Below are 25,434 nucleotides of genomic sequence, written 5' to 3'. Positions count from 1 at the left end.
TTCACGGAGGAGTGCGGGAGTGTGACTGGCGGACCCGATGTCCGCCGGTCACACTACGATCGCCGGTACAGCGGGAGAAAGACAGAGCGGCTTGTGTAAACAAGCCACCTGTCAGTTCTCCCTGTGTAAAAGTGAAGATCAAACAGTTCTACTATGTAGAACTGTTGATCTTTGTTTTTACACTAGTAGACCTGTCCCTGCACAGTTAGAATCACGCCCCTAGGACACACTTAACCCCTCCCTGTCCAATACTGTTAACCCCTTCCCTGCCAGTGTCATTTTTGCAGTAACAGTGCATATATATAGCACTGATTACTGCAGTAATGTCACTGGTACCCCCAAAAGTGTCAAAAATGTCAGTCAAGGGTCCGATCTGTCCGCCGCAATGTCGCAGTACCGCAAAAAAAATCGCAGATCGCCGCCATTACTCGTTAAAAAAAAAAAACACCAAAAATGACAAAAATCTTTCCCTTTGTTAGTAAACGCGATAACTTTTGCGCAAACCAATCAAAATACGCTTTTTGCGATTTTTTTTACCAAACATAGGTAGCGTAAAACAAATTGGCCGAAAATTTTAAAAAATTTTGATTTTTACATTTTTTTTTGGGGGAATTTCATATAAAAAAAAGTGAAAAATATTGTTGTTTTTGCAAAAATTACGCTCTTTTTTTGTTTATAGCGCGTGATCAAAAAATCGCACAGGTGATCAAATACCACCAAAAGAAAGCTCTGTTTGTGGGAAAAAAAGGACGTGAAATTCGTTTAGGTACAGCGTCGCACGACCGCGCGATTGTCCGTTAAAGTCACGCAGTAAAAAATCGCAAAATAACCCCTGGTCTTTTAGCAGGAAAATCCTCCGGTGGTAAAGTGGTTAAGGAGCAATTAACCTTTGGGGGAGGGGAATAACCGCAAGGGCCAATTTTTTTTTTTTTTAGGATTCAACTTTAGAAAAAAAAAACACACATTCTTGGTCATTTTATCTTTTACTTGTTGTAGTGAATGCACCTATAACTGAAGCCATTCCGCTATAAACTAAGCATGACCTGTCCATGGCTCTCATATTTTCCTCTCAGCCTCATCCTCCTGGAAGACTTCCACATTCCACTCAGCCAAGGCGGGAAAGCGGCTGGAAAAACACTCCGCTCAGTCCACAGAAGTTGAGCTCAGCCTGACGTCATCGCAGGCTCCTCCGCAAACTTTGGTATCCAAACAGACCGCGCATTCCACAACGCAATTGGATGCCAGTCGGAAAATAGGAAATCACAGCGACGTGATTGGTTGGTTTCTAGCTGGTTGTGCAGCCAGACCGAGGCGTGGGACGCAGGTCTGATGCTGTTATTGGACAATAGTTTTCATGGGGCGGAGAGTCAGCTTCCTGGTTGTGGCAGAGCCGAGGGCGAGCAGACAGCTGGTGGAATTGTCTCTTTCGGGGTGAGTTCTACAGCTTTGAATTGAATTGATTGATTGGGCTTGAATGATATTTGTACCCTTGTGTGTGAGTTGTGACATTCTAATGGCGGCAATAGATGTGTCCGTACACTAAGCAGAATCCTCACAACTTCACTGCCTTAAAGAGAACCGGTCATGATTGGGATTGTGGAAGAATTATTGTATGATCAGACTTAAAGGGTTTGTTTACCTTTATATAATGTGCAGTGCTGCCAGGGGCCCCAGGAGTTTACAGATTGTGTTGTAGACAGATTGGTATAAATGACCTACCACACAGCACAGTCCTGTATATAAACCTGGTTGAATGGATTATGCTGAAGGTGGCTCCTTATTCAATCAGCGTCTTAAGCCCCGTACACACGCGTCAATAATTGGCTGTGAATTTTCGGCCAACGTCCGATCGGCCGATTTTTGGCTTGTTAGTATGATGTTTCCGACAACCGACTCCGACTTTTCAGCCCAAAAAAATCTGGTGTGCAGACTATAAAATTTTTGTTGGCCGTCAACAGAACGGCCGATTTTCCGTCAGTCAGTACAGATTTCGGCATACAAAAATCAGATGAGCAACACTGGGCATACTCAGAGAAGATTTTTGTTGGGCGAGAAAATTCGTGTGCAGTCTAGGCACATTCCAACCAACAAAACCCCACTCTGGACAAAAGACGGACGATCAGTCGGCCGATAATCGTTGCGTGTGTACGAGGCATTAGAATTCAGGTTGGATCTTTATTCACAAAAGTATACAATCATCTGCAAAGTTTATAATAAAATGGTGAACTTTAACAACAATTCTCCCTAGTAGAGATGGTCATGTTCGAGTTTGCACCTGCCCGATCCCGCCAGGAAGCCGACCCTGCACGCCGCTAATCACAGGTAGTGAGACATTTCGGCTAAGTTCACACGTAGGCGTTTTTTCTGCTCAAGGATCAGCTCAAAAAACGCCAAACAAGACAAATCCTATTCATTTTAATGGCCCCCTGTTCACATCTGAGCATTTTGACGTTTTAAGCAAAACGCCCAACGCTCAAAAAAAGTACACAAGCTTCTTTTTGGGCAGATTACAGGCATTTTTAATTTTTTTACATTGGTCACTTGTCAACCTAAAAACGCCTGAAAAAACGCCTAAGGCTACGTTCACATGTGAGCGTAGCGATCGTGGGCAGAATCACCGCGATTTGGAAATCATTGCAAATCGCGGGACGCCTGTGCGTTGCCCGTGATCGGCAATAGCACCCCAAACGCTGTGTGATGTTGCCGCAATTTTCCCCCTGCCGAATCGCGGTAACATCGCGCAAGTAACGCATGACGCCCCAAAGAAACTCTTGTACCTTATTTGGGCGTCATGCGTTGTTTGCACGATGTTACCGCGATTCGGCAGGCGGAAATCGCTGCAACATCGCACAGCGTTTGGGATGCTATTGGGGTCCTTTTGCAAATCACGGGCAATGCACAGGTGTCCCGCGATTTGCAATGATTTCCGGATCGCGCGGTGATTCTGCCCGCGATCGCTACGCTCACATGTGAACGTAGCCTAAAAAACGCCTGTAAATAGCAACGCCAAGATGTGAACGTAGCCTTCCCGATCTGTGCAGCTGCATATCAGAAAATGTCTCACTGTCTGTGATTAGCGAACTGCAGTGTCGGCTTCCTGGCGGGATCGGGCAGGTGCGAACTCGAACAAGCCCATCTCTACTCCCTAACTGCCATGTATTTATTGGGGTAATTCTAAATAAATAACTATGAAAACCATCTTGGCTCACCAGTTGTGACTTGTTTTCATATAATTGGGCATCCTTCTATTAGTTAAAGTTCAATTTGCCATGAGCCAAGTGATGTAAATCTTAAAACATTGCACCAAACGTGGCATCATGACAAACATGCATTTTGAATAGGAAGCTAAGCAATTCCTACATGAAAGCCATCTTGGCTCACCCAAATTCCTCTTGTTTTTTACTAATGGGGCATCCTTCTAAATAGAAAAGTTATATTTGGCCCAAACCAAGTGATGGTACATCTCACCCCTATCATCACAGGAGAAGCCATTGCCCTCCCTCCTCCACATAACCACACATGCGAAAAGTCATGGCTGAGGACTCTGTGTTCAGTGACTCACCGGGTAGTGAAGCCAAGATTAGGATAATGGCTCCAGAGGCCACATCTTTAAAGCCCAGAGGCTCAGCTCCAAAAGATTACACACAGGTATAAAGATATTTATTTTTAGCCACATGACTCTTAGTCCTCATGCACACTGGACGTTTTTACAGCTGCTGTTTGGGCATCAGACTTTTTTTTTTTTTTTTTCGGCAGCCAATAAACTCCCCAGCATGTGATCCTATGTGTCCATGCACACATAGGCTGTTATCAGCAGTTTTTGGCAAGGCATTTTGTGGCTGAAAAAAAACCAGAATTAGTGGGTTTTGGGAGTTTTTCAGCTGTAAAAACGCTCTAACTCTGATAAAAGCTGAAAAACAGCTATTCTGCGCTTATCAAAATGATGTTTCAAATCATACAAAATAAACAAAACACTTAGTCTCCATTCACACTACCGCGACTTGTCAGCCTGACAAGTCGCGTTCCATGCAGTGCTACAGGAGCCGTTCTAATAGGAGCGACACAAGTCGCTCCAACTTAGAAAACGGGTCCTGTACTACTTCGGGGCGACCTCAGAGCGACTTGCATAGACATTCATTATATGAAGTCCGTGCAAGTCGCGGTGCACGCGACTTGTGAAGTTGCCCCCGAAGTTGTGCCGCTGCAGTGTGAATGCGGTCTTAGCAGCGCTCCTTCGATATGACAGAAAAACACCACGTGTCTTCCTATAAGTAAATTCAAAGTCCTATCCGGACATGGTGTTGATTCAGACAGCCAATCCTTCAGCGATCAATATGAGTGTTTTGTCACCACACCTCGTGTACTCCACTCCCCAATACAGATTGCACTCACCAGATCTCTAATTAATATCACATTGTAGTAACCACTCATTTATATGGAATCACATGTCAGATCACTCCATGCAATGCCGCCTTGTATTACCACCTCTTCATTTGTATGGAATCACAGAAGATGCCAACGGGAGGGCAATGCGGGAGAGACATGCCATCTTCTTTGATCTTCTTCCAACTCAATGTTGAACCCTACAGACAAATATATAATTTTTTTTTTTTTTTTTTTTAGGTTAAATAACCTATATGTTCTACTTCCCTGCTCTGTGCACAGGGTGGCCCTTACCCTTTTTTGGGGTCCTCCTCTTCTCTGTGCGCCGCCATAGGAAAGCGCTTCCTATGCTGGTATACCTTCGGGTTCGCTCCTAAGCGACGCTGTGTGCTTCTTTAGATATACACAGCTCAGCCCCAGCCCCTCCTCACAGAATTTAATTGATATCAGCAGGAGCCAATGGCTGTGAGAGGGGAGAGAGAGAGTCTGTGCTGTTGCAGATTGGCAGAGCAGTGGATTAATACAAAACTCCGGTAAGGATTTAGTGAGGAGGGTAGAACTAGTGGAGTTTTTTATTTTTTAACCTTATTGCTTGCATTAAAGAGAAAAAAAAAATTGGCTTTGGAACCACTGTAATGCAATGATTTCATGTGGTTGTCAGCTCCATCGTGTATTTATAATGTGTAATTTTTCTGATTGAGATGTGTCAGGAAAAAAGACTGTATTATGGCCTCTAGATGGCGCTGATGATCATAGGAAATTCAATGTATTGGGCTTCATTTATACAGACGTACTGATCCCTGCATTGGTGTGAAGGCTCATCCTCATCCACATGGGATGCACAGGTGTTTTGTGCAGGCAGCCTGTTCTGATCAGTGACAGGCAGCCAGTTGCACAGACCTGCATGGATCTCCCAAGTGCATCCTGGTGTGTACATCAATGCATGTCTGATACACGGATCAGATTGCAGTCTGTTTGCGTGCAGGTCGGTGCAGCCAGGTCTTCTGTCAGCGATTTGAATAGGCTGCCTGCACATAACTGCATGGTACACGTGTGCATTCCATACGGGTGTACAGATCAGTACACCAATGGGAATGAAGCCTTAAGAAAAATTAGTTCAGAGTCTGTAAAAGATGGGTGCATGCTTGTATGTAACTTATGTACTACAACCATTCTGTACCTTTTTTTCTAAAAAGAAAATGTCTAGGTTCAGACCTTAAAATAAAACCGACAAACCCCAAATGTTAGTTTACCCTTTAATAAGTATTGTTTTTAAAGTTGTTGTTTTTTTTTCCTTTTTGTGTGTAGATGGATGGAAGTGGAACGTCACCGCCCTCATTAATGAATGAGTATATGCTGCAAGGCAGTGTCTCCTCTTCAGGAACACGATGTATGTATTTAAGGGGTGTGGGTGTGTTTTATTATCTAGTTAAAGCAGTATTAAACCCAAAAGCAAACTTTTTTATTTCAATGTGTTTTTTTTATTGGATTTTCCACAAATATAAAAAAAGAACCTTATACAACCCTTAAGGGTCTCATAGGAAAAAGTATAAGAACATATAACAATTAACCACAGTCGGTACAAGGATTAGGCTTAGAACAGCTGTTCAGTCTCTAGTCATCTGGTGCCCAGTAGTAAAAAAAAAAAAAAAAAAAAAAGTTGGTTCTTCAGTCGTATCAACAAACATAAGAAAACTTACAGTAAACCTAAAAAACACCATTAGCTTAGGCCAGGGCACCACAAGTCTGCAACATTATACCTATAAATCTTTGTAGTATAAGGAGAGGAAGAACAGCAAACATTTTTTTTTCTATTGCAGCTTACCAATTCTTAGATATGATGGCTGCATTAGCTTCCTTTTTTTCATGTTTTTTATTTTCATCTGGTGAACCTGCCAGCAAGTCTGTTGTTTTTCAGAAGCACAAGCTCTCCAGCAATGAGACCAAACCACTTGCCACTGGCAGGGAAAAAAAACAGCTGTAACTGATTATAAAGTATGAGCTGGAGTTAGGCTTTAACGTGTTAGTATATCTAAATCTACTGATACATTTAATACTACCCCCCCTCCCCCAGACTGACAATGGTGCTGTCTGCTGTGCCTCCTGTGCTCCTTCTTTCAGAGGTGTGTATCACTAGTACAGGAGGTGTGTTACTGGGCAGATCACCACCACCACTGGGGAGATATCCTATCCCTGTGATGGTTGACAGAAAATTGAAGGAAATCTACCCTAAAGGGAGGAGCTGAGATCTGGGGGCTGTGCCCAAAAAAGGGCATGCTGAGAGCATAGGACTAGTCACCAGTGTTTCCTAAGGTCTCCCTGAAGCTGATCTTTTCTCAGTTACTAACTTTCCGTGCCTTGTTCAACACTGTGTCTTTTGTGGAGGAGGCCATCTTGGTAGAGGCAGGGCTTTTGCTTTCTCATGTCAGCCTCCTGCTATTTGAGCAGTGCTGTAGTGATATTCTATACCAGGATGCTAGACCAAATTCTAGACAAAAAGTTGGGAGGTTTGCTCTGGGGGAAAAATAAATATTTAAAAGTCAGCAGCTACAAATCCTGTAGCTGCTGCCTTTATTAAAAGGACACTTACCTGTCCAGGGGTCCATCGATGTCCTCAACTGGGCTAGTTCTTCGATAGTGTTTGGATTACCTGCGCCACCATGCTAACTGTGGGCAGCCAGCTATGCTGCTTTTGGCTTCACAGCCAGCTGCCCACTGTGCATGCGTAAGCTGCACTGCGCTTTGTGAATGGTTTTCCGGTGTTCTAGAACCTGTGACATATCCCTGAAGACTGCGGAAAGGAAGTAGAAGCCGGGTACCTGTCACAACTAGTTACCTGCCAATTGACCCCACTCCCCTCCCTAAAAAAAAAAATATGCCAAATGTGGCAGGGGAGGAGGTCTTAAAGTGGAACTTCCCCTTTTGAGTGGAGTTCTGCTTTTAATTATGTCTTAGCAGTGCCCTGAAAAATGTTCATTTTCTCTATAACAAAGCAAAATTATCACTTTTTGGGTTCAGTTATGCTTTAACATGGCAGAAGCAGCAGTAAAAACCTGATATGGGTTTGGAACTTTGCTGCCCTATTCAAAAGAAAAACGTTTTGGCTGCATTTCCACATATAGCCACTGTACTCTTTCAAATGTGGTTTGTTTTTCAGCTAAGCGTTAGTGTTGGTATATTCCCTATGTCATTTGTTTGCCTTGCCTTGTACTAAGGGCTCACATGTTGCGGCTGCAGTTTGTAGTGTCATGGCTGATCAATTCCCCTATGTTCATGTATTATTTCATCTAGCTTGTCCCTAGTGACTAAAGGGACAGGCAGCTTCTTGTTCTGGGTCACATGGGAGAAAATTACTAAAACTGGATCACTCAGAATCTGGTGCAGCTTTGCATGGTAACCAATCGGCTTCTAACTTTGGCTTGTTTAATTAACCACTTGCCGTCTGAGTACCTTAGTACTACTGCGACAAAGTGGCTCGTTATCGTCTGACGACGTAGTACTACGTCGTCAGACACTCCCCCCTTCTCGGCGGCGCGCGCGCGCCGCCGGAGGCTCGCTCCCGCTGTACTCAGTCACAGCGGGAGTCGGGCCAGGGGAGGAGCAGTGGCGATCGCCGCCGCTCTTCCCCGATCGTCGGGGATCTAGTGTGGAGATCCGCCTGCTTGTGTAAACACAAGCGGCGGATCTCCCAAGTGACAGGCAGGGTCAGATTGCAGCATTCAGCATAGCTGAACCCTGGATCTGTCCTTGTGTCACTCAGTCACCTCCCCCCACACACGTCAGTAAGCACCAGGCATACATTAACCCCTCCCTCTCCAATAAAATTAACCCCTTCCCTGCCAGTGTCATTTTTACAGTAACAGTGCATATATATAGCAATGATTACTGTAGAAATTTCACTGGTAACCCCAAAAGTGTCAATGTCAGTCAAGGGTCCGATCTGTCCGCCGCAATGTCGCAGTCCTGCAAAAAAAATCGCAGATCGCCGCCATTACGTGTTAAAAAAAAAACCACCAAAAATGACAAATCTTTCCCTTTGTTAGTAAACGCAATAACTTTTGCGCAAACCAATCAAAATACGCTTATTGTGAATTTTTTTTACCAAACATAGGTAGCAGAAAACAAATTGGCCAAAAATTTTAAAAAATTTTGATTTTTACATTTTTTGGGGGGGAATTTCATATAAAAAAAAATGTGAAAAATATTGTTGTTGTTTCAAAATTTACGCTCTTTTTTTTGTTTATAGCGCAAAAAATAAAAATCGCAACAGGTGATCAAATACCACCAAGAGAAATCTCTGTTTGTGGGAAAAAAAGGACGTAAATTTTGTTTGGGTATGGCTTTGCACGACCGCGCAATTGTCAGTTAAAGTCGCTCAGCGCCGAATCGCAAAAAGTGGCCCAGACGTAAGACAGCAAAATGCTCTAGTGGTAAAGTGGTTAAGCTTTGACAATACAACCTGGAAGATGATTGGTTTCTATGTAGAGCTGCACCAGATTTTGCACTCTCCAGTTTGCAGTAGCCCCTAATTCTTACTTGAACTCCCTCTCGATCCAGCGATGGGCGCGAGAGCATCAGCTCTTTGGGGAATCTCCCTCCTCATTTTCTGAAAAAGCAGTGGGATCCATAGCTGTCAATCCCAGTCAGTGAGGAGAGGGGAGCAGAGCCACGGTCCCATGACTGAATGAACATGCAGAGCAGAGGCTCGGGAGCGTCGCTGCTTGTGTGCCCCCATTGCAAGCTGCTTGCTTTGGGGGCACTGGACAGGAGGGAGGGGCCAGGAGCACCAGCGGGGGACCCTAGAAGAGGAGGACCCGAGCTGCTCTGTGTAAAACCACTGCACATAGCAGGTAAGTATGACATACTTTTTTTAAAAAATATATATTTTTGCCTTTTTAATATCACTTTAAAATGCATTTAAACAGTTTGTCTCATTGTCTGACGATTTTTTTTGCAAATTTGCTTTAGCTGTTTTCTGTCCTCGCTAAGAGATTTAAAGGCAGATGCAGCATGTAGAAATTCTACAGGTTTTGTGTTGTATTTATCAATGATTCACCAAGAAATTCCCTATTTGTTGACCATGAATCGACTTTTCACATTACTTTTATTTATCACCGTCGTCTCTCCTGGGTTTTAAAGAAGATTAGCTCGTGTGAAAATGTAATCAAACAAAATTCTTCTGACATCTGTTCTTCAATGTGCAAATGTTTTATTGTGCTGTTTATCACTCAATGAATGTAGATTTGTTCTGCAATTCTTCCAACATTTTTTGTTTTGCTCAATTACTACTCCCTGGTTTGAAGTGGGGAAAGCGCTTCTTATCTTTGGAGCTGTGAATTTTTAGGTTTGTGGATAGTTCTGATCCTGTGTTTTTAATATTGGTTTTTTGTTCTTCCCTTCTTTTTAAAAAAAAAAAAAAAAAAAAAAGAAAACCTAGGAGCTGAATTATACAAATGGAAGCACACGTGTTTAGGTTTAGAATAGAAATATGTGAGATATTACATTTATATATTTATGTCCAAAATCTCCAATGTTAGCAGTTTGAGCCCTGGTTCTGTTTTATTCTATAACCGCTGCAGACGAACCTTTATTCCCCTCTCCGGCTCGGTTCACACATCTGCGATGGCAGACATTGCATGTGATTCGGAGCGCACTGCTCTGAAAATCACATGTGATGTCTGTGCGATGCTAATTCAGCCATACAGATAGTATGGCTGAATTCGCATTTGATTCGGACTGAACACGCACAAGACCCTTTTTTGGGTCTGCAGCAGAATCTGATCGCATGGTGGTTCACGCCAATGCGATCCGATTCATGTCCAAATGTCAGATCACACTACGATATGTGAACTGATCTGGGGGTGTCGTTAACTTTGAATTGACACCCCCAGCGATTCGCATATGGCAGTGTGAACTGCCTGTGCTGGGAATGCGATGCAGTAACCCGCAGTAGATTCGCAGGGTTCCCGCATCGCATCAGTGTCAACCGACTCTCAAAGTAAACTGAGGTTGTTTTATACAGTGGGTACGGAAAGTATTCAGACCCCCTTAAATTTTTCACTCTTTGTTATATTGCAGCCATTTGCTAAAATCATTTAAGTTCATTTTTCTTCCTCATGAATGTACACATAGCACCCCATACTGACAGAAAAACACAGAATTGTTGACATTGTTGCAGATTTATTAAAAAAGAAAAACTGAAATATCACATGGTCCTAAGTATTCAGACCCTTTGCTCAGTATTTAGTAGAAGCCCCCTTTTGATCTAATACAGCCAGGAGTCTTTTTGGGAAAGATGCAACAAGTCTTTCACACCTGGATTTGGGGATCCTCTGCCATTCCTCCTTGCAGATCCTCTCCAGTTCTGTCAGGTTGGATGGTAAACGTTGGTGGACAGCCATTTTTAGGTTTCTCCAGAGATGCTCAATTGGGTTTAAGTCAGGGCTCTGGCTGGGCCATTCGAGAACAGTCACAGAGTTGTTGTGAAGCCACTCCTTCGTTATTTTAGCTTTGTGCTTAGGGTCATTGTCTTGTTGGAAGGTAAACCTTCGGCCCAGTCTGAGGTCCAGAGCACTCTGGAGAAGGTTTTTGTCCAGGATATCCCTGTACTTGGCCGCATTCATCTTTCCCTCGATTGCAACCAGTCGTCCTGTCCCTGCAGCTGAAAAACACCCCCACAGCATGATGCTGCCACCACCATGCTTCACTGTTGGGACTGTATTGGACAGGTGATGAGTAGTGCCTGGTTTTCTCCACACATACCGCTTAGAATTAAGGCCAAAAAGTTCTATTTTGGTCTCATCAGACCAGAGAATCTTATTTCTCACCATCTTGGAGTCCTTCAGGTGTTTTTTTAGCAAACTCCATGCGGGCTTTCATGTGTCTTACACTGAGGAGAGGCTTCCGTCGGGCCACTCTGCCATAAAGCCCCGACTGGTGGAGGGCTGCAGTGATGGTTGACTTTCTACAACTTTCTCCCATCTCCTGACTGCATCTCTGGAGCTCAGCCACAGTGATCTTTGGGTTCTTCTTTACCTCTCTCACCAAGGCTCTTCTCCCCCGATAGCTCAGTTTGGCCGGATGGCCAGCTCTAGGAAGGGTTCTGGTCGTCCCAAATGTCTTCCATTTGAGGATTATGGAGGCCACTGTGCTCTTAGGAACCTTAAGTGCAGCAGAAATCTTTTTGTAACCTTGGCCAGATCTGTGCCTTGCCACAATTCTGTCTCTGAGCTCTTCAGGCAGTTCCTTTGACCTCATGATTCTCATTTGCTCTGACATGCATTGTGATCTGCAAGGTCTTATATAGACAGGTGTGTGGCTTTCCTAATCAAGTCCAATCAGTATAATCAAACACAGCTGGACTCAAATGAAGGTGTAGAACCATCTCAAGGATGATCAGAAGAAATGGAAAGCACCTGAGTTAAATATATGAGTGTCACAGCAAAGGGTCTGAATACTTAGGACCATGTGATATTTCAGTTTTTCTTTTTTAATAAATCTGCAACAATGTCAACAATTCTGTGTTTTTCTGTCAGTATGGGGTGCTATGTGTACATTCATGAGGAAGAAGAATGAACTTAAATGATTTTAGCAAATGGCTGCAATATAACAAAGAGTGAAAAATTTAAGGGGGTCTGAATACTTTCCGTACCCACTGTAAATGCCTGGCTATGAACTGCATACAGCTGCATCCCTGCCCTGTGCTGATTGGACATAATGGACACAAGCTGTTGTGTTTTAGCCCATATCCGTTAAGTTTTAGGGTCTTTTCACCTGGGCTTTCCGCCCGGCGAACTTAGTTTTGCTCAGCGGGGGAATGGAATCGATACGCCGATCCCCGTTGAGCAGGCGGATGACAGGTCTGTCTCCGCTCTGTGTGTAGAGACTGATTTGTCAGATCCCAGCTCTCCTCTATAGGGAGAACGGATGAAAATGGACCGACTGTTCGTTTTCATCCGATACGATCCTGCAGATGGATGGAAAAAAGGGTTTCCATTCGTCTGGATTTCACGGACAGAATTGGATCGGAGAGCAGCAGGTGTCAGCGGACATGTCACTGCTGACATCCGCTGCTCCATAGGGGTGCATGGAGCATCCGATCAGGATTCGCCTGAAAAAATGACTGGTGCACCTAATCGGAAAGCCCATGTGAAAGGGGCCTTAGATGAATTACATTTTTAATCTGATTGTTTCTTTTTCTTTTAGGCTCAGTTCACATGCATGTGAATCGGATGTGTTTTGAACCACATCCTATTCGCATAACATAAATTGACAGCCTTCTCAATCCAGCCAGTTCACACGTGTGGGCGGCTGCTGTGTGGTTTTAAAGTCCTGTGCAATTTTGGTTACGGTGCAGTTGCGATTTCAGGTAAAAATTTGGTTCAGGTGAACAGAACCACACCGGTCTCCCGCACTGAAGCCACGGCCACATATACAGCTGCAAGAAAAAGTATGTGAACCCTTTGGAATTATATGGATTTCTGCACAAATTGGTCATAAAATGTGATCTGATCATCATCTTAAGTCACAACAATAGACAATCACAGTCTGCTTAAACTAATAACACACAAAGAATGAAATGTTGCCATGTTTTTATTGAACACACCATGTTAACATTCACTGTGCAGGTGGAAAAAATATGTGAACCCTTGGATTTAAGAACTGTTTGAACCTCCTTTGGCAGCAATAACTTCAACCAAACGTTTCCTGTAGTTGCAGATCAGATGTGCACAACGATCAGAAGTAATTCTTGACTATTCCTCTTTACAGAACTGTTTCAGTTCAGCAATATTCTTGGGATGTCTGGTGTGAATCGCTTTCTTGAGGTCATGCCACAGCATCTCAATCGGGTTGAGGTCAGGACTCTGACTGGGCCACTTCAGAAGGCATATTTTCTTCTGTTTAAGCCATTCTGTTGTTGATCTACTTCTATGCTTTGGGTCATTGTCCGGTTACAACACCCATCTTCTGTTGAGCTTCAGCTGGTAGACAGTTGGCCTTAAGTTCTCCTGCAAAATGTCTTGATAAACTTGGAAATTCATTTTTCCTTCAATGATTGCAATCCGTCCAGGCCCTGACGCAGCAAAGCAGCCCCAAATCATGATGCCCCCACCACCATACTTCACAGTTGGGATGAGGTTTCGATGTTGGTGTGCTGTGCCTCTTTCACCACACATAGTGTTGTGTGTTTCTTCCAAACAACACAACTTTGGTTTCATCTGTCCACAGAATATTTTGCCAGTACTGCTGTGGAACATCCAGGTGCTCTTGTGCAAACTGTAAACATGCAGCAATGTTTTGTTTGGACAGCAGTGGCTTCCTCTGTGGTATCCTCCCATGAAATCCATTCTTGTTTAGTGTTTTACCTATTGTAGATTTGCTAACAGTGATGTTAGCATTTGCCAGTGACTTTTGTAAGTCTTTAGCTGATACTCTAGGATTCTTCTTCACCTCATTGAGCAGTCTGCGCTGTGCTCTTGCAGTCATCTTTACAGGACGGCCACTCCTAGGGAGAGTAGCAGCAGTGCTGAACTTTCTCCAATTATAGACAATTTGTCTTACCGTGGACTGATGAATAGCAAGGCTTTTGGAGATACTTTTAATAACCCTTTCCAGCTTTATGCAAGTCAACAATTCTTAATCGTAGGTCTTCTGAGAGCTCTTTTGTGCGAGGCATCATTCACATCAGGCAATGCTTCTTGTGAAAAGCAAACCCAGAACTGCTGTGTGTTTTTTATAGGGCAGGGCAGCTGTAACCAACAACTCCAATCTCATCTCATTGATTGGACTCCAGTTAGCTGACATCTCACTTCAATTAGCTCTTGAAGATGTCATTGGTCTAGGGGTTCACATACTTGTCATTAGTCTAGGGGTTCACATACTTTTTCCACCTGCACAGTGAATGTTAACATGGTGTGTTCAATAAAAACATGGCAACATTTCATTCTTTGTGTGTTTATTAGTTTAAGCAGACTGTGATTGTCTATTGTGACTTAGATGATGATCAAATCACATTTTATGACCAATTTGTGCAGAAATCCATATCATTCCAAAGGGTTCACATACTTTTTCTTGCAGCTGTATGTAAGCTGAGCCTTAAGGTGGTGTTTTTTTTTTTTTTGTTTTTTTTACAGGAGAAAGAAGAGAGTGGGATTCTCAGTGGGGCCATCCAAAGTATAAATAGATTAGTAGAATGCTATGCTCATCTATTTATAATTACATTCTGACATCCCGTTTTTTTTCTCACTTATTTTCTCTTTAGCAATGGATGTGGTTGTGTATTTTATGAATGATGAGGCAGTTCCGCTGACCGTGGATGGGCTTTCCGTCATGACGGCACATGAGTTGCACCGAATCATCCGTGAAGTCCTTGTGCTTCCTGACATTGCTCAAGAAGTTTTTGCTCTGTGGCTTGTCTCTCCATTTCTGGGTAATGGCATGGGCATTTGAAATTGCTGCACATCCATACAGTCATAATGAAATCGCTCACTCATATTATTATTCCTTCTTCTTCTTTTTTTTTTTTTTTTTTAAGAGGTTCAACTGAAGCCAAAACATCAACCTTACAAAGTCTGCCGACAATGGCATGATCTGTTGACGCGGTTTACGAATTGTTCGACTGAAGACGTTCATCAAGGTAAACAGAAGTCCAACACACAGAAAAAAAAAAAAAAAACGACCAGTAAATGCGCTGATCCAAAGGCCCTCAAGCTGGGCTGGTAATCTTGGTATACTCAGATCTTCAATTGCTATGGCTCTGCAGCTCTCATGATGAGCCACTGGGTGTGTGGACATACCTTGACAAATGAAAAAGAAGGAAGAGAAATAACATCCAACCTAGTATAATACCGTTTATTAAACCATACAGTTAACTCTAAACTTTTGCACTCCCATGCAGAAGCATAAATTACAGCATATAGTTTGGTAGATTCCCCTCTCCTGGATCATCGCTGAAAAGTGTAATGGGACATCCAACCACTGTGAAGCCGGATGACCGCTCACAAGCTGCCAAGGACACAGTTCCGGTGTGCCCGGTCTACTGCACATGTGCCTGGACCAGCCAGTGCCACACATCGATGTTACAGGCCACGACACTGGGGAGAAGGGAGGAGGCAGAAACCAAACGGCAGCATGTGGGGGTTTCTTTGACGATGCATTTTTTTTTGAGGCATAGCTTCCTTTATCAAGTCACCTTGATAATGGAGGTTAGGCCTCCGAAACGCATCGTCATAGCAACCCCCACATGCTGCCGTTTGGTTTCTGCCTCCTTCATTCCCCCCAGCGTAGAGACCTGTAGAATCAATGCGCAGTAGACCGGGCATGTCGGAGCTGTCATCCGGCTTCACAGTGGTTGATGTCCCACTACACCCTGCAGTGACAATCCAGGAAAGGAGAATTCACCAATCTAAATGCTGTGATTTATGCTTCTAAATGTGAGTGCAAAAGTAAGTTTTAATTGTCTGGTTTAATAAACAGTATTTCTCTTACGTCCTCCGACAGTCGCCGCCTCTTCATATTCGTCACATATGGGTATTAGACTTTGCTCCGAAGGAGTAGCTAGGCAACAGAATATGTTAACATTAAAGCTTTTAACATATCCCACCCTCAAGGGGTGGTCCCCTCAGTCAATACCCTCCTACTTCCTGCAACCATATCTCAGTTTTAATGTCTAGCTTGTCAGGAGTGGCTGGCTTTTCCTGTGCTGGGGCTTTCTGCCCCAGACTCTTTCTTCTTTTTGAAATTTTGTTTGAGTTTTCTCTCTACCTTTACTTAGCTGTTATTCTTGTCAGCGTTAGTTCGTCTGATGAAGAGGATCATGCGGGCTGGGTCTCGGGCTGATCCCCCCCCTGGTCGCAGGTCGTGGGTCAGTGGCTTCCCAGCCTGCCATCGAGCGTTCAGCCAGGTAACGCTCCTGGCACAGTGAACGACCCATCCCTGTTCGGTGCAGGGATGATTGGTGAGGTGGCTACCTCACTGGACGCTGTGCGGTTTCTTAACCCCCATTTTGTGCGTCTTGAATTGCGACTCTCCCTGCCTCATGTGCAGCGGCTTGTTCGCCTGTGCGGGTCCCCCACGCCATTGAGAGGTAAGTGTATCTATGTGGGGACCTGTCTGTCTGGGGGGGTGTCAGTCTGGGACTGTGTAACCTGCTGTTATTCACACTGCTTGTCTCCCTATCTCTCGGCTGCATGCTGTGGGCTGCAAGGGGGGGGGGGGGGGGGGGAGCTGTGTGACACTGTGTGTGTCAGCCTGGTCAGTGTGAGAAGCTGTGTGCTGTGGGGCATGTTTTTTTGGCATGTTTGGGCATATACAGCGATCGCTGCGGCGATCTGACATGTATTCCTGTACAGGGATGTCACGTGTGCACTACTGCACTGTGGAGCGGCGGTTTCGGCGCCAAACGGCGCCATTTTGCCTACACTCGCTCCGGCCGCATGTTTTACATGCATGGCGGCCATTTTCTTGTAGCCTCCATAGGCTTTCATAGAGCGCCCTGGCAGCATCACTTCCTCTTTCCAGGAACACCGATCGAGGCAGCAGCAGCGGCGAGGGTCTCCTCAGGTTTTATCCTTCTGTTCTTGCTATCCATTGCCTGTGTTCAGTTTGCATATTCCCTGTGGGGGTCTCATTGTGCTTGAGTGTGGTGCGGTGGGCTGCGCTTGCCGCGCTTGCTTAAAGGGGCAGTTAACCCTTTATTGTCTGGCATTACAGGGGCAATGGATTCTCAGGAGGGCAAATTTCCTACCGCCTTGGTGGAAAGCCAGGGGACCGCTGTTTCCCCCCCAGGGGGGGATTTGGCCACTATTGTGGCTGGCCTTGCTGCTCAGGTGCAGATGCTGGTGGCTGCTCAATCTACTAAAAGACCCAGAATTGCTCTTTCCTCTGACTCTGAGGGTGAAGGTGATGGGGTTGTTATGGCGGGGGCCTCCTTATCGGGGTCCCGCTCCTCCCTAGATCTAGTGGGGTCCGAGGTGGAGGCTGAAGTTGAGGGGGTTGATAATTCTCCCCCTGGCTCGCCTGAAGAGCTTGCAATCATGGATGAATTGATTGCTTCCATAAAGCAAACACTGCGTTTGCAGGATGAAGTGTGTCCCCCCGCTGCCTTGGCGGCCTATGGGACGCAGAGAAAACGCAGGACGCCGCAGGTTTTTCCCTGCAATGATGATTTTCAGCGCGCTGTTAAGGAACAATGGCGCAATCTGCGCAAACCTTTTGCTGTACCAAGTAGGTTCAAGCTGCGTTATCCTTTCTCGCCTTCCACTGATGAAAGGTGGTGTGTGCCTCCCCCAGTGGATCACGCAATTGCGGTTTTAAACAAGGCCACTGCGATTCCTGCAGAGGATTCCCCTGTGTTCCGTGATGCCACGGATAGGAGATTGGAGTCTCTTGCCCGTCATACTTATTCTGTTACGGGTTCTATGCTTAAAGCTCTGTTTGCTTCTCTCATGGCGGCCCAGGCGATCGCAAGTTGGACGCAGATGCTTAGGCGCGTCCTAGTGGCCGACTCGGCCTCGCCGGCGACCCTGGATATGGTGGATCAAATCCACCAGGGTGTCATGTATCTGTGTGATGCGGACCTGGACCTGGTTCCATTGGCTGCACGTGTGCACAGCGTGGCGGTGTTGTCTCGCCGCCTGGTTTCGTTAAAATGTTGGTCGGTGGACCAATCTTCACGTAAGACCTTAGCCAATCTGCCTTATGATGGGTCTCGCCTTTTTGGGGAGTCCTTGGATGTGTTGATTAAGGGGATCACCGGGGGTAAGAGCACTCTCTTGCCCCATTTCCCCAAGGCTAAGGGGGCTTCTGGGAAGAAGCATGCTAATTTTCGGCCCCCTCAGGGGTCCTTTCGTGCCTTTCGGCCGCACTACAAGGGCAAGCCGTTCAAAGGTCAAGGCTCTCAGAAGAAGCCCTGGTCTGGGAAACAGAAGTCCGGCCAATCCGGATCTGCAGCCCATAACAGTTCGGCCTGAAGGGGCGCCCTCACCCAGTTTTGGGGTGGGGGGACGCTTGCTCGGTTTTCTTCAACCCTGGTTGGCCCGTGTGCGGGACAGATGGGTTCAGGAGATCGTTCGATCTGGTTACAAGATCGAGTTTCTCTCTCGGCCGGAGAGCAGATTTTTTCCCTCAAATCTTCAACTGTCTCCAGAGCGTTTGCGGGACCTGCACCTGGCGGTGCGGGACCTGAGGGCTCAGGGAGTGGTGGTTCCGGTGCCTCATCGGGACAGATTTCGGGGGTTTTATTCCAATCTGTTCACCGTGCCCAGAAAGGAGGGCAAGGTTCGTCCAATTCTGGACTTGAAGGCTCTGAACCGCTCTGTGCGGGTTCGCAAGTTCCGCATGGAATCCCTGCGGTCGGTGGTGGCTGCCCTGGTTCCGGGGGAATTCATGGCCTCCATCGATTTGAAGGATGCGTATCTTCACATCCCCATTTTCGAGGGTCACCAGAGGTTCCTTCGGTTTGCCATTGCGGAGGATCACTACCAGTTCGTGGCGTTGCCTTTTGGTCTCGCCTCGGCTCCGCGGGTCTTCACCAAGGTGCTTGCACCGGTTCTGGCATTATTGAGGGCCCAGGGCATTTCTGTCCTGGGGTATCTGGACGACATTCTGGTTCGGTCTGCGACCAGCCAGGGTCTGGAGAAGGACCTGTCTGTCACGATGCAAACTCTGCAGGAGTTTGGTTGGACGATAAATTTTCCAAAGTCGACACTGAGTCCGTCAGTTCGTCTTCCCTACCTGGGAATGATTCTGGACTCGGTGCAGGCGAAGGTCTTCCTGCCGGAAGACAAACTCAGAACTCTTCAGGAGGAAGTCAGGTCCCTCAGGGACGTTCCGCACTCGTCTCTGCGGACGTGCATGAGATGTCTGGGATTGATGGTCTCGGCCTTCGAGGCGATTCCCTTCGCCCAGTTTCACACGCGGGGTCTCCAAGCGGAGATCCTGTCCAGGTGGAACGGGCGACCTCAATCTCTGGATCTTCAAATCTCGTTGAGTCATCGCACCAGAAGAAACCTTCTGTGGTGGCTCCAGTCCCCGATGGTGTCCGGGGGCAAGTCGTTTCGTCCTGTCTCGTGGACGGTGATCACCACGGATGCCAGCCTGTCGGGCTGGGGTGGTGTTCTGGGCGTTCTGTCCGCCCAGGGAACTTGGTCGGAGGGGGAGTCTTCCCTCCCGATCAACATTCTGGAATTGCGTGCGATAAGGCTCTGTCTTCATCGCTGGACGGACCGGCTGCAGGGCTGCCCGGTTCGGGTGCAGACGGACAATGCCACGGCGGTGGCCTACATCAACCACCAAGGGGGCACCAGGAGTGCCCGAGCGGCTCGAGAAGTGGCCGACATTCTGTCTTGGGCCGAGACTCATGTCCCGGCGATAACGGCGGTTCACATTCCGGGGGTGGAGAACTGGCAGGCGGACTATCTGAGTCGCCAGACCCTGGATCAGGGGGAATGGTCTCTCCACCCGGCTGTCTTCCAGATGTTGTGCGCGAAGTGGGGTCTTCCAGATGTGGACCTGTTCGCGTCTCGTCTCAACAACAAGGTGAAAAGGTTCGTGGCAAGGACGCGCGACCCTCGGGCAGACGCGTCGGAGGCCCCGTGGCATCAGTACAGGCTGATGTACGCGTTTCCACCGATTCAGTTGCTGTCCAGGTTCCTTCGCAGGTTACACTCGGAACGCAGCACGGTGGTTCTTGTGGCACCGGACTGGCCTCGCCGGTCCTGGTACGCAGACCTCGTGAATCTGGCGGTCGCCGCCCCGTGGCGTCTGCCTCTTCGAGACGATCTACTGTCTCAAGGACCGATATACCATCCTGCTTTACAGTCGCTGGCTTTGACGGCCTGGCTGTTGAGACCGAGGTCCTGAGGGAGAGGGGTCTCTCCCCAGAGGTCGTTCATACCTTGATCAACGCGAGGAAGTCTTCCTCGGGGAAGGTTTATTACCGTACTTGGAAGGCCTATTTTGCCTGGTGTGAGTCCAGGGGGTTTTCACCCCGCACGTACTCGGTTTCCCGAGTGCTGTCCTTCCTTCAAACGGGTGTTGATCAGCGTTTGGCGCTGGCTACGATAAAGGGTCAGGTGTCTGCACTGGCCGTTCTGTTTCAACGTCCCGTGGCTTCCAACTCCCTGGTTGGCACTTTTGTTCAGGGTGTGCGGCATCTGGTTCCTCCTAGGAGGGATCCTTTGCCCCCTTGGGACTTGAATCTCGTTCTGTCTGTGTTGCAACGTGCTCCTTTTGAACAGATCAGGGAGATCTCGTTGTCTATGTTGTCCAAAAAGGTCGCCTTTTTGGTGGCGATCACTTCGGCTCGCAGAGTGTCGGAGCTGGCAGCTTTGTCCTGCAAGTCTCCGTACCTGGTTGTTCATTTGGATAAGGTGGTCTTGCGACCTAATCCTTCTTTTCTTCCGAAACGAGTTTCGGAATTCCATCTTAATGAGGATATTGTCTTACCTTCGCTGTGCGCGAAGCCTAAACATCCAAAGGAGGTGAGATTGCATTCTCTGGATGTTGTTCGGGCGATAAGGGTTTACCTTAAATCGACTGAGTCTTTTCGAAAGACGGACTCCTTGTTTGTTCTTCCAGAGGGTCCTCGGAAGGGCATGGCGGCTTCGGCCTCTACCATCGCCAAATGGATCAGGCAGACCATTGAACAGGCCTATGCTTTGCAGGGGAAGGTTCCCCCTGTGCCTGTGAAGGCGCACTCTACTAGATCTTTGAGTACGTCTTGGGCCTGTCGTCATGGGGCTTCTGTAGCCCAGGTGTGTAAGGCGGCGACCTGGTCGACCGTACACACGTTCACAAAATTCTACAAAGTAGATGTTCAGGCATCGGCGGATGCTTCCTTTGGCCGCAAGGTTCTTAGTGCGGCAATTCCCTAGGGTCCCTTGTTGGGGACCACTGGCTGTTGGGATAAGTTTTTGTATCCCCTGGTTTTTTGTCTTTTCCTGGGTTGTTGCTCCTGTTGAGCACTTGTTTTTTTTCTGTTGCCCAGCTGGTTTCCTTCCTTTGGTAAGGTTCCTTCCTTTGATGCGGAGACTGCGTTGCCTTTTCGGCGCGGATGCGTTTCCCACCCCTCATGTTTGCACTGCTTTGGGACGTCCCCATATGTGACGAATATGAAGAGGCGGCGACTGTCGGAGGACGTAAGAGAAAACTGAATTTTTGTAAAATCTTACCTGTAAAATTCCTTTCTCTGAGTCCTCCGACAGTCGCCGCCCCCGCCCCTCTTTTGGGTTTTGGTTTTATACTCTACTGCTATTCCACTAAAACTGAGATATGGTTGCAGGAAGTAGGAGGGTATTGACTGAGGGGACCACCCCTTGAGGGTGGGATATGTTAAAAGCTTTAATGTTAACATATTCTGTTGCCTAGCTACTCCTTCGGAGCAAAGTCTAATACCCATATGTGACGAATATGAAGAGGCGGCGACTGTCGGAGGACTCGGAAAGGAATTTTACAGGTAAGATTTTACAAAAATTCAGTTTTTCTCTTTCATTCATTGACGGACACAGCTCCTGATATTCTTAACCATTGGGTTATACTGCTCGGAGTTGCAAATCGTTGATTGGTAGTCTGGACTCTTCCAGTGTCCAGAGCCCCTGAGCAGAATTTTTGCCAAGGACGCCTCCCCTGCCAGACAGGCTGGCATCCATGGTGACCACTGTCCAATACAAGGGGAGGAAAGATTTGCCCAGCCAAAGCGTCTGAGAACAAAGCCACCATGTCAGGGACTACTTGGATCCCCGGCTTAGCCGGATCTGATTTTCCAGAGACTGCAGAGTCTTGTTCCATTTGGCAAGAATCTCCCTTTGCAGGGACCTCGTATGGAACTGTGCAAACAGAACCACCTCAAAAAAGGTAGACCCCATCAGGCCCAGCACCCGCATGCAAGTTCGAAAGGGATGACCATCTGCTGGACAGCAGGAGACTAGCTGCAGCCTGCAATTTCTGGAGTTGGTCCAGAGGAAGTAGCGCCTGGCTAAGGCCGAGTTTAGAGTCAGACCCAGATAGTCCAGGTTCGTGGACGGAACCAGAGCAGACTTCTGAAAATTCAGAATCCAGCCCAACTCCCTCAGTTCGTATGGTGTTTTCCACCAGAGCAGTAGGAGACTCTGCTCGCAGAAGGTGGTTGGGCAAATAGCCCAGTACCACGATCCCCCATTGTCCACCAGGATAATCTGCACTCCATGTGCGGATATCAGAAAATTAAAAAAGATTCAGGAGTCATCACCAGGGGATCCCACCGCCAAAAATCGCTGCCCACAGTTCTCCACAGTCATGGCCGCCGCAATGTTCAATGGCAAACAACCGCAAAATGTCGGCCACCCATTGAGCACACAGGCTACAAGAAAATGGTGACCCCTTGCGGCACTATGAGGGACCCAGGAGGGATCCCTAGGCCTCAAGGACAGGCCCAGGCAGGACGGGGGGCCCTGGCATAAGTGGGAGGGGGGTAGGTTGGGGGGGGGACAGAGAAGGGAGGTAACTGACGGAAAGGAGGGGCACCCGGGGGGGGTCAAGGAGGGGTCAACGTCCACCCTAAAACCCTTGGGGGGGGAAACAGCTACTTACCATACCAGGAACCAAGCACCGCTCCAGACAGAACCCCTCGCCTTCGATATGGGGGGGGCTGTCGGCCAGGAGGAACGCTGCAACTATGCGACATCGCAAATCGTTTAACCCGCAGGCCAGCCCCTGTCTGGTGGGGCTAGGTCGCGGCTGAGCTAGCGTGGAGCTGAGGTCTGTGTGCGCTCGGTGGCTAGGCTGGGGTGATCACTGGATCTAGATTATCCAGCCCGTAGACCAGCCCGGCAGTTGACTGTAGATCTCCCAGGAAAAAAACAGAAGAAAAATTTCTAACCAAAAAGAAAAAAATTGTCAGGATCAGAGATCCCAGCAAGGAACTAGGTCCTTACTCCTGACTAGGAAAAAACATTTTCTTGCCTCTATGGACATCAAGGATGCTTGCCTTCACATTCCAATTTGTGCCAGTCACCAGCGCTTCCTTTGCTTTGCCGTGGGAGAGGAGCATTATCAGTTTGTGGCATTTACATTTTGGTCTCGCCTCCTGCTCCTCGGGTATTCGCAGAAGTGTTAGCCCGGGTGCTAGTGTTGTTACGCCAACGGGGAATTGTGGTACTGGGCTATTTGGCCGACCACCTTCTGCGAGCGGAGTCTCCTACTGCTCTGGTGGAAAACCTGGAAAACACCATACGAACTCTGAGGGAGTTGGGCTGGATTCTGAATTTTCAGAAGTCTGCTCTGGTTCCATCCACGAACCTGGACTATCTGGGTCTAACTCTTGACTCGGCCTTAGCCAGAGCGCTCCTTCCTCTGGACCAACTCCAGAAATTGCAGGCTGCAGCTCGTCTCCTGCTGTCCAGCAGATGGTCCATCCCTCCGAACTTGCATGCGGGTGCTGGGCCTGATGGTGTCTACTTTTTTTGAGGCGGTTCTGTTTGCACAGTTCCATACGAGGTCCCTGCAAAGGGAGATTCTTGCCAAATGGAACAAGACTCTGCAGTCTCTGGACAATCAGATTGGGCTAAGCCGGGGATCTAAGTAGTCCCTGACATGGTGGCTTTGTTCTCCGGCGCTTTGGCTGGGCAAATCTTTCCTCCCCTTGTATTGGACAGTGGTCACCATGGATGCCAGCCTGCCTGGCTGGGGAGGCGTCCTTGGCAAAAAATTCTGCATCAGTTCCTGATGATCCATAGATAATGGTTAATATTAAATGTAAATAAAAAGTCCATAAACCATATTGTCTGATAGATAAAGAACAAAGAGCTCCTCAGGTGTCCGAGAATAGAGCACAGTTCACACAAGAGATCCAAAAAGGGTGATAGACCTTCCACAGCCAATTCGTTACATGACACACTAATCCTCCACCACATACTGATAGGCGAACCCCTGTTGAGAACGTGTTTTTCCACGAAACGTGTCCAGGACTTGGCCTACACGCTGGCGTCCGTTCGCTCTATCACTGTTGTGGAACGGCGGACCATCTGATCATTTTCATCCTGTGTATCCACGGTGAGAATAAGGATGACCTTTTAGCCTCAAGGGATATCTCCACTGGGATTTGACTTAAGGCTTGGCTCCCTGGGAATTCTGGTGTGTGTGTATGTGTGTATGTGTATATACAGTGTATGTGTGTGTGTGTGTGTGGTGGAGGATTAGTGTGTCATGTAACGCACTGGCTGTGGAAGGTGTCATGTAACGCACTGACACCTTCTATCACCCTTTTTTGATCTCTTGTGTGAACTGTGCTCTATTCTCGGACACCTGAGGAGCTCTTTTGTTCTTTTATCTATCAGACAATATGGTTTATGGACTTTTATTTACATTTAATATTAACCATTATCTATGGATCATCAGGGACTGATTGTTTAGTATTGACTAGCTACCATCCAGCGATGCACTCACCCCTTGTTTTTCTTGTTACTTAGAAGGTATATGTTCACCTTTTTAGTGCTAGCAGCTTGTGTATTCATATCGCTCGCTCCCCATTGATTGATTCTTCCAGAAGCGCATTCCTGAGGTCAGGCACTGATGTTGGAGAGAAGGCCGGACTCGCAGCCTCTGCTCAAATTCACCCCAAAGGTGTTCTATTGGGTTGAGGTGCAGGCCAATCAAGTTTCTCCACCTCAAACTCTCTCATTCAAGTTTTTATGGCCCTTGTTTGTGCACTGGTGTGCAGTCATGTTGGAACGGGAAGGGCCAACTCCAAACTGTTCCCACAAGTTGGGAGCATGAAATTGTGCAAAATGTCTTGGTATGCAGACGCCTTAAGAGTTCCCTTCACTGGAACTAATTAAAGTTCATGTGCATGTAAAGGCAGGTGTCACAATACTTTTGGTAATATTGTGTGTGTACATACATCCACAAACAAAAAAGGAGGACCCTCACTTTGCCAACATCCAAATTCTATAGAAATAGGCAGAGAAAGTAGAACTCTACTTTCTCAAAAATGGCAGACTTTATAGGCACATCACGAGGCAGTTGGTATAAAAAAAATAACAATCTTTATTATAAATCTCTTAAAACATCATAAAA

The 25,434-nt window shown here is 46.9% G+C and overlaps 1 protein-coding gene across 1 annotated transcript in view; it reads left to right on the top strand.

Moving 5' to 3' along the window:
• The first annotated feature begins 1,290 nt into the window (after nt 1-1,290).
• FRMD8 (FERM domain containing 8) overlaps nt 1,291-25,434 on the top strand; it is a 66,967-nt gene continuing 42,823 nt past the window's right edge. Inside the window, exons 1-4 of the mRNA XM_082271098.1 lie at nt 1,291-1,431; nt 5,692-5,773; nt 14,645-14,812; nt 14,918-15,019. Coding sequence (XP_082127224.1) covers nt 1,330-1,431; nt 5,692-5,773; nt 14,645-14,812; nt 14,918-15,019 — 454 coding nt within the window. The 5' untranslated portion in view covers nt 1,291-1,329. The remainder of the gene's footprint in view (nt 1,432-5,691; nt 5,774-14,644; nt 14,813-14,917; nt 15,020-25,434) is intronic.

The sequence above is a fragment of the Pelophylax lessonae genome, assembly GCF_965119305.1.
Source record: "Pelophylax lessonae genome assembly, chromosome: 10".
NCBI lineage: Eukaryota > Metazoa > Chordata > Amphibia > Anura > Ranidae > Pelophylax > Pelophylax lessonae.
The sequence above is the reverse complement of the archived record's forward strand: the minus strand, read 5'-3'. Positions and strand labels throughout refer to the sequence as shown.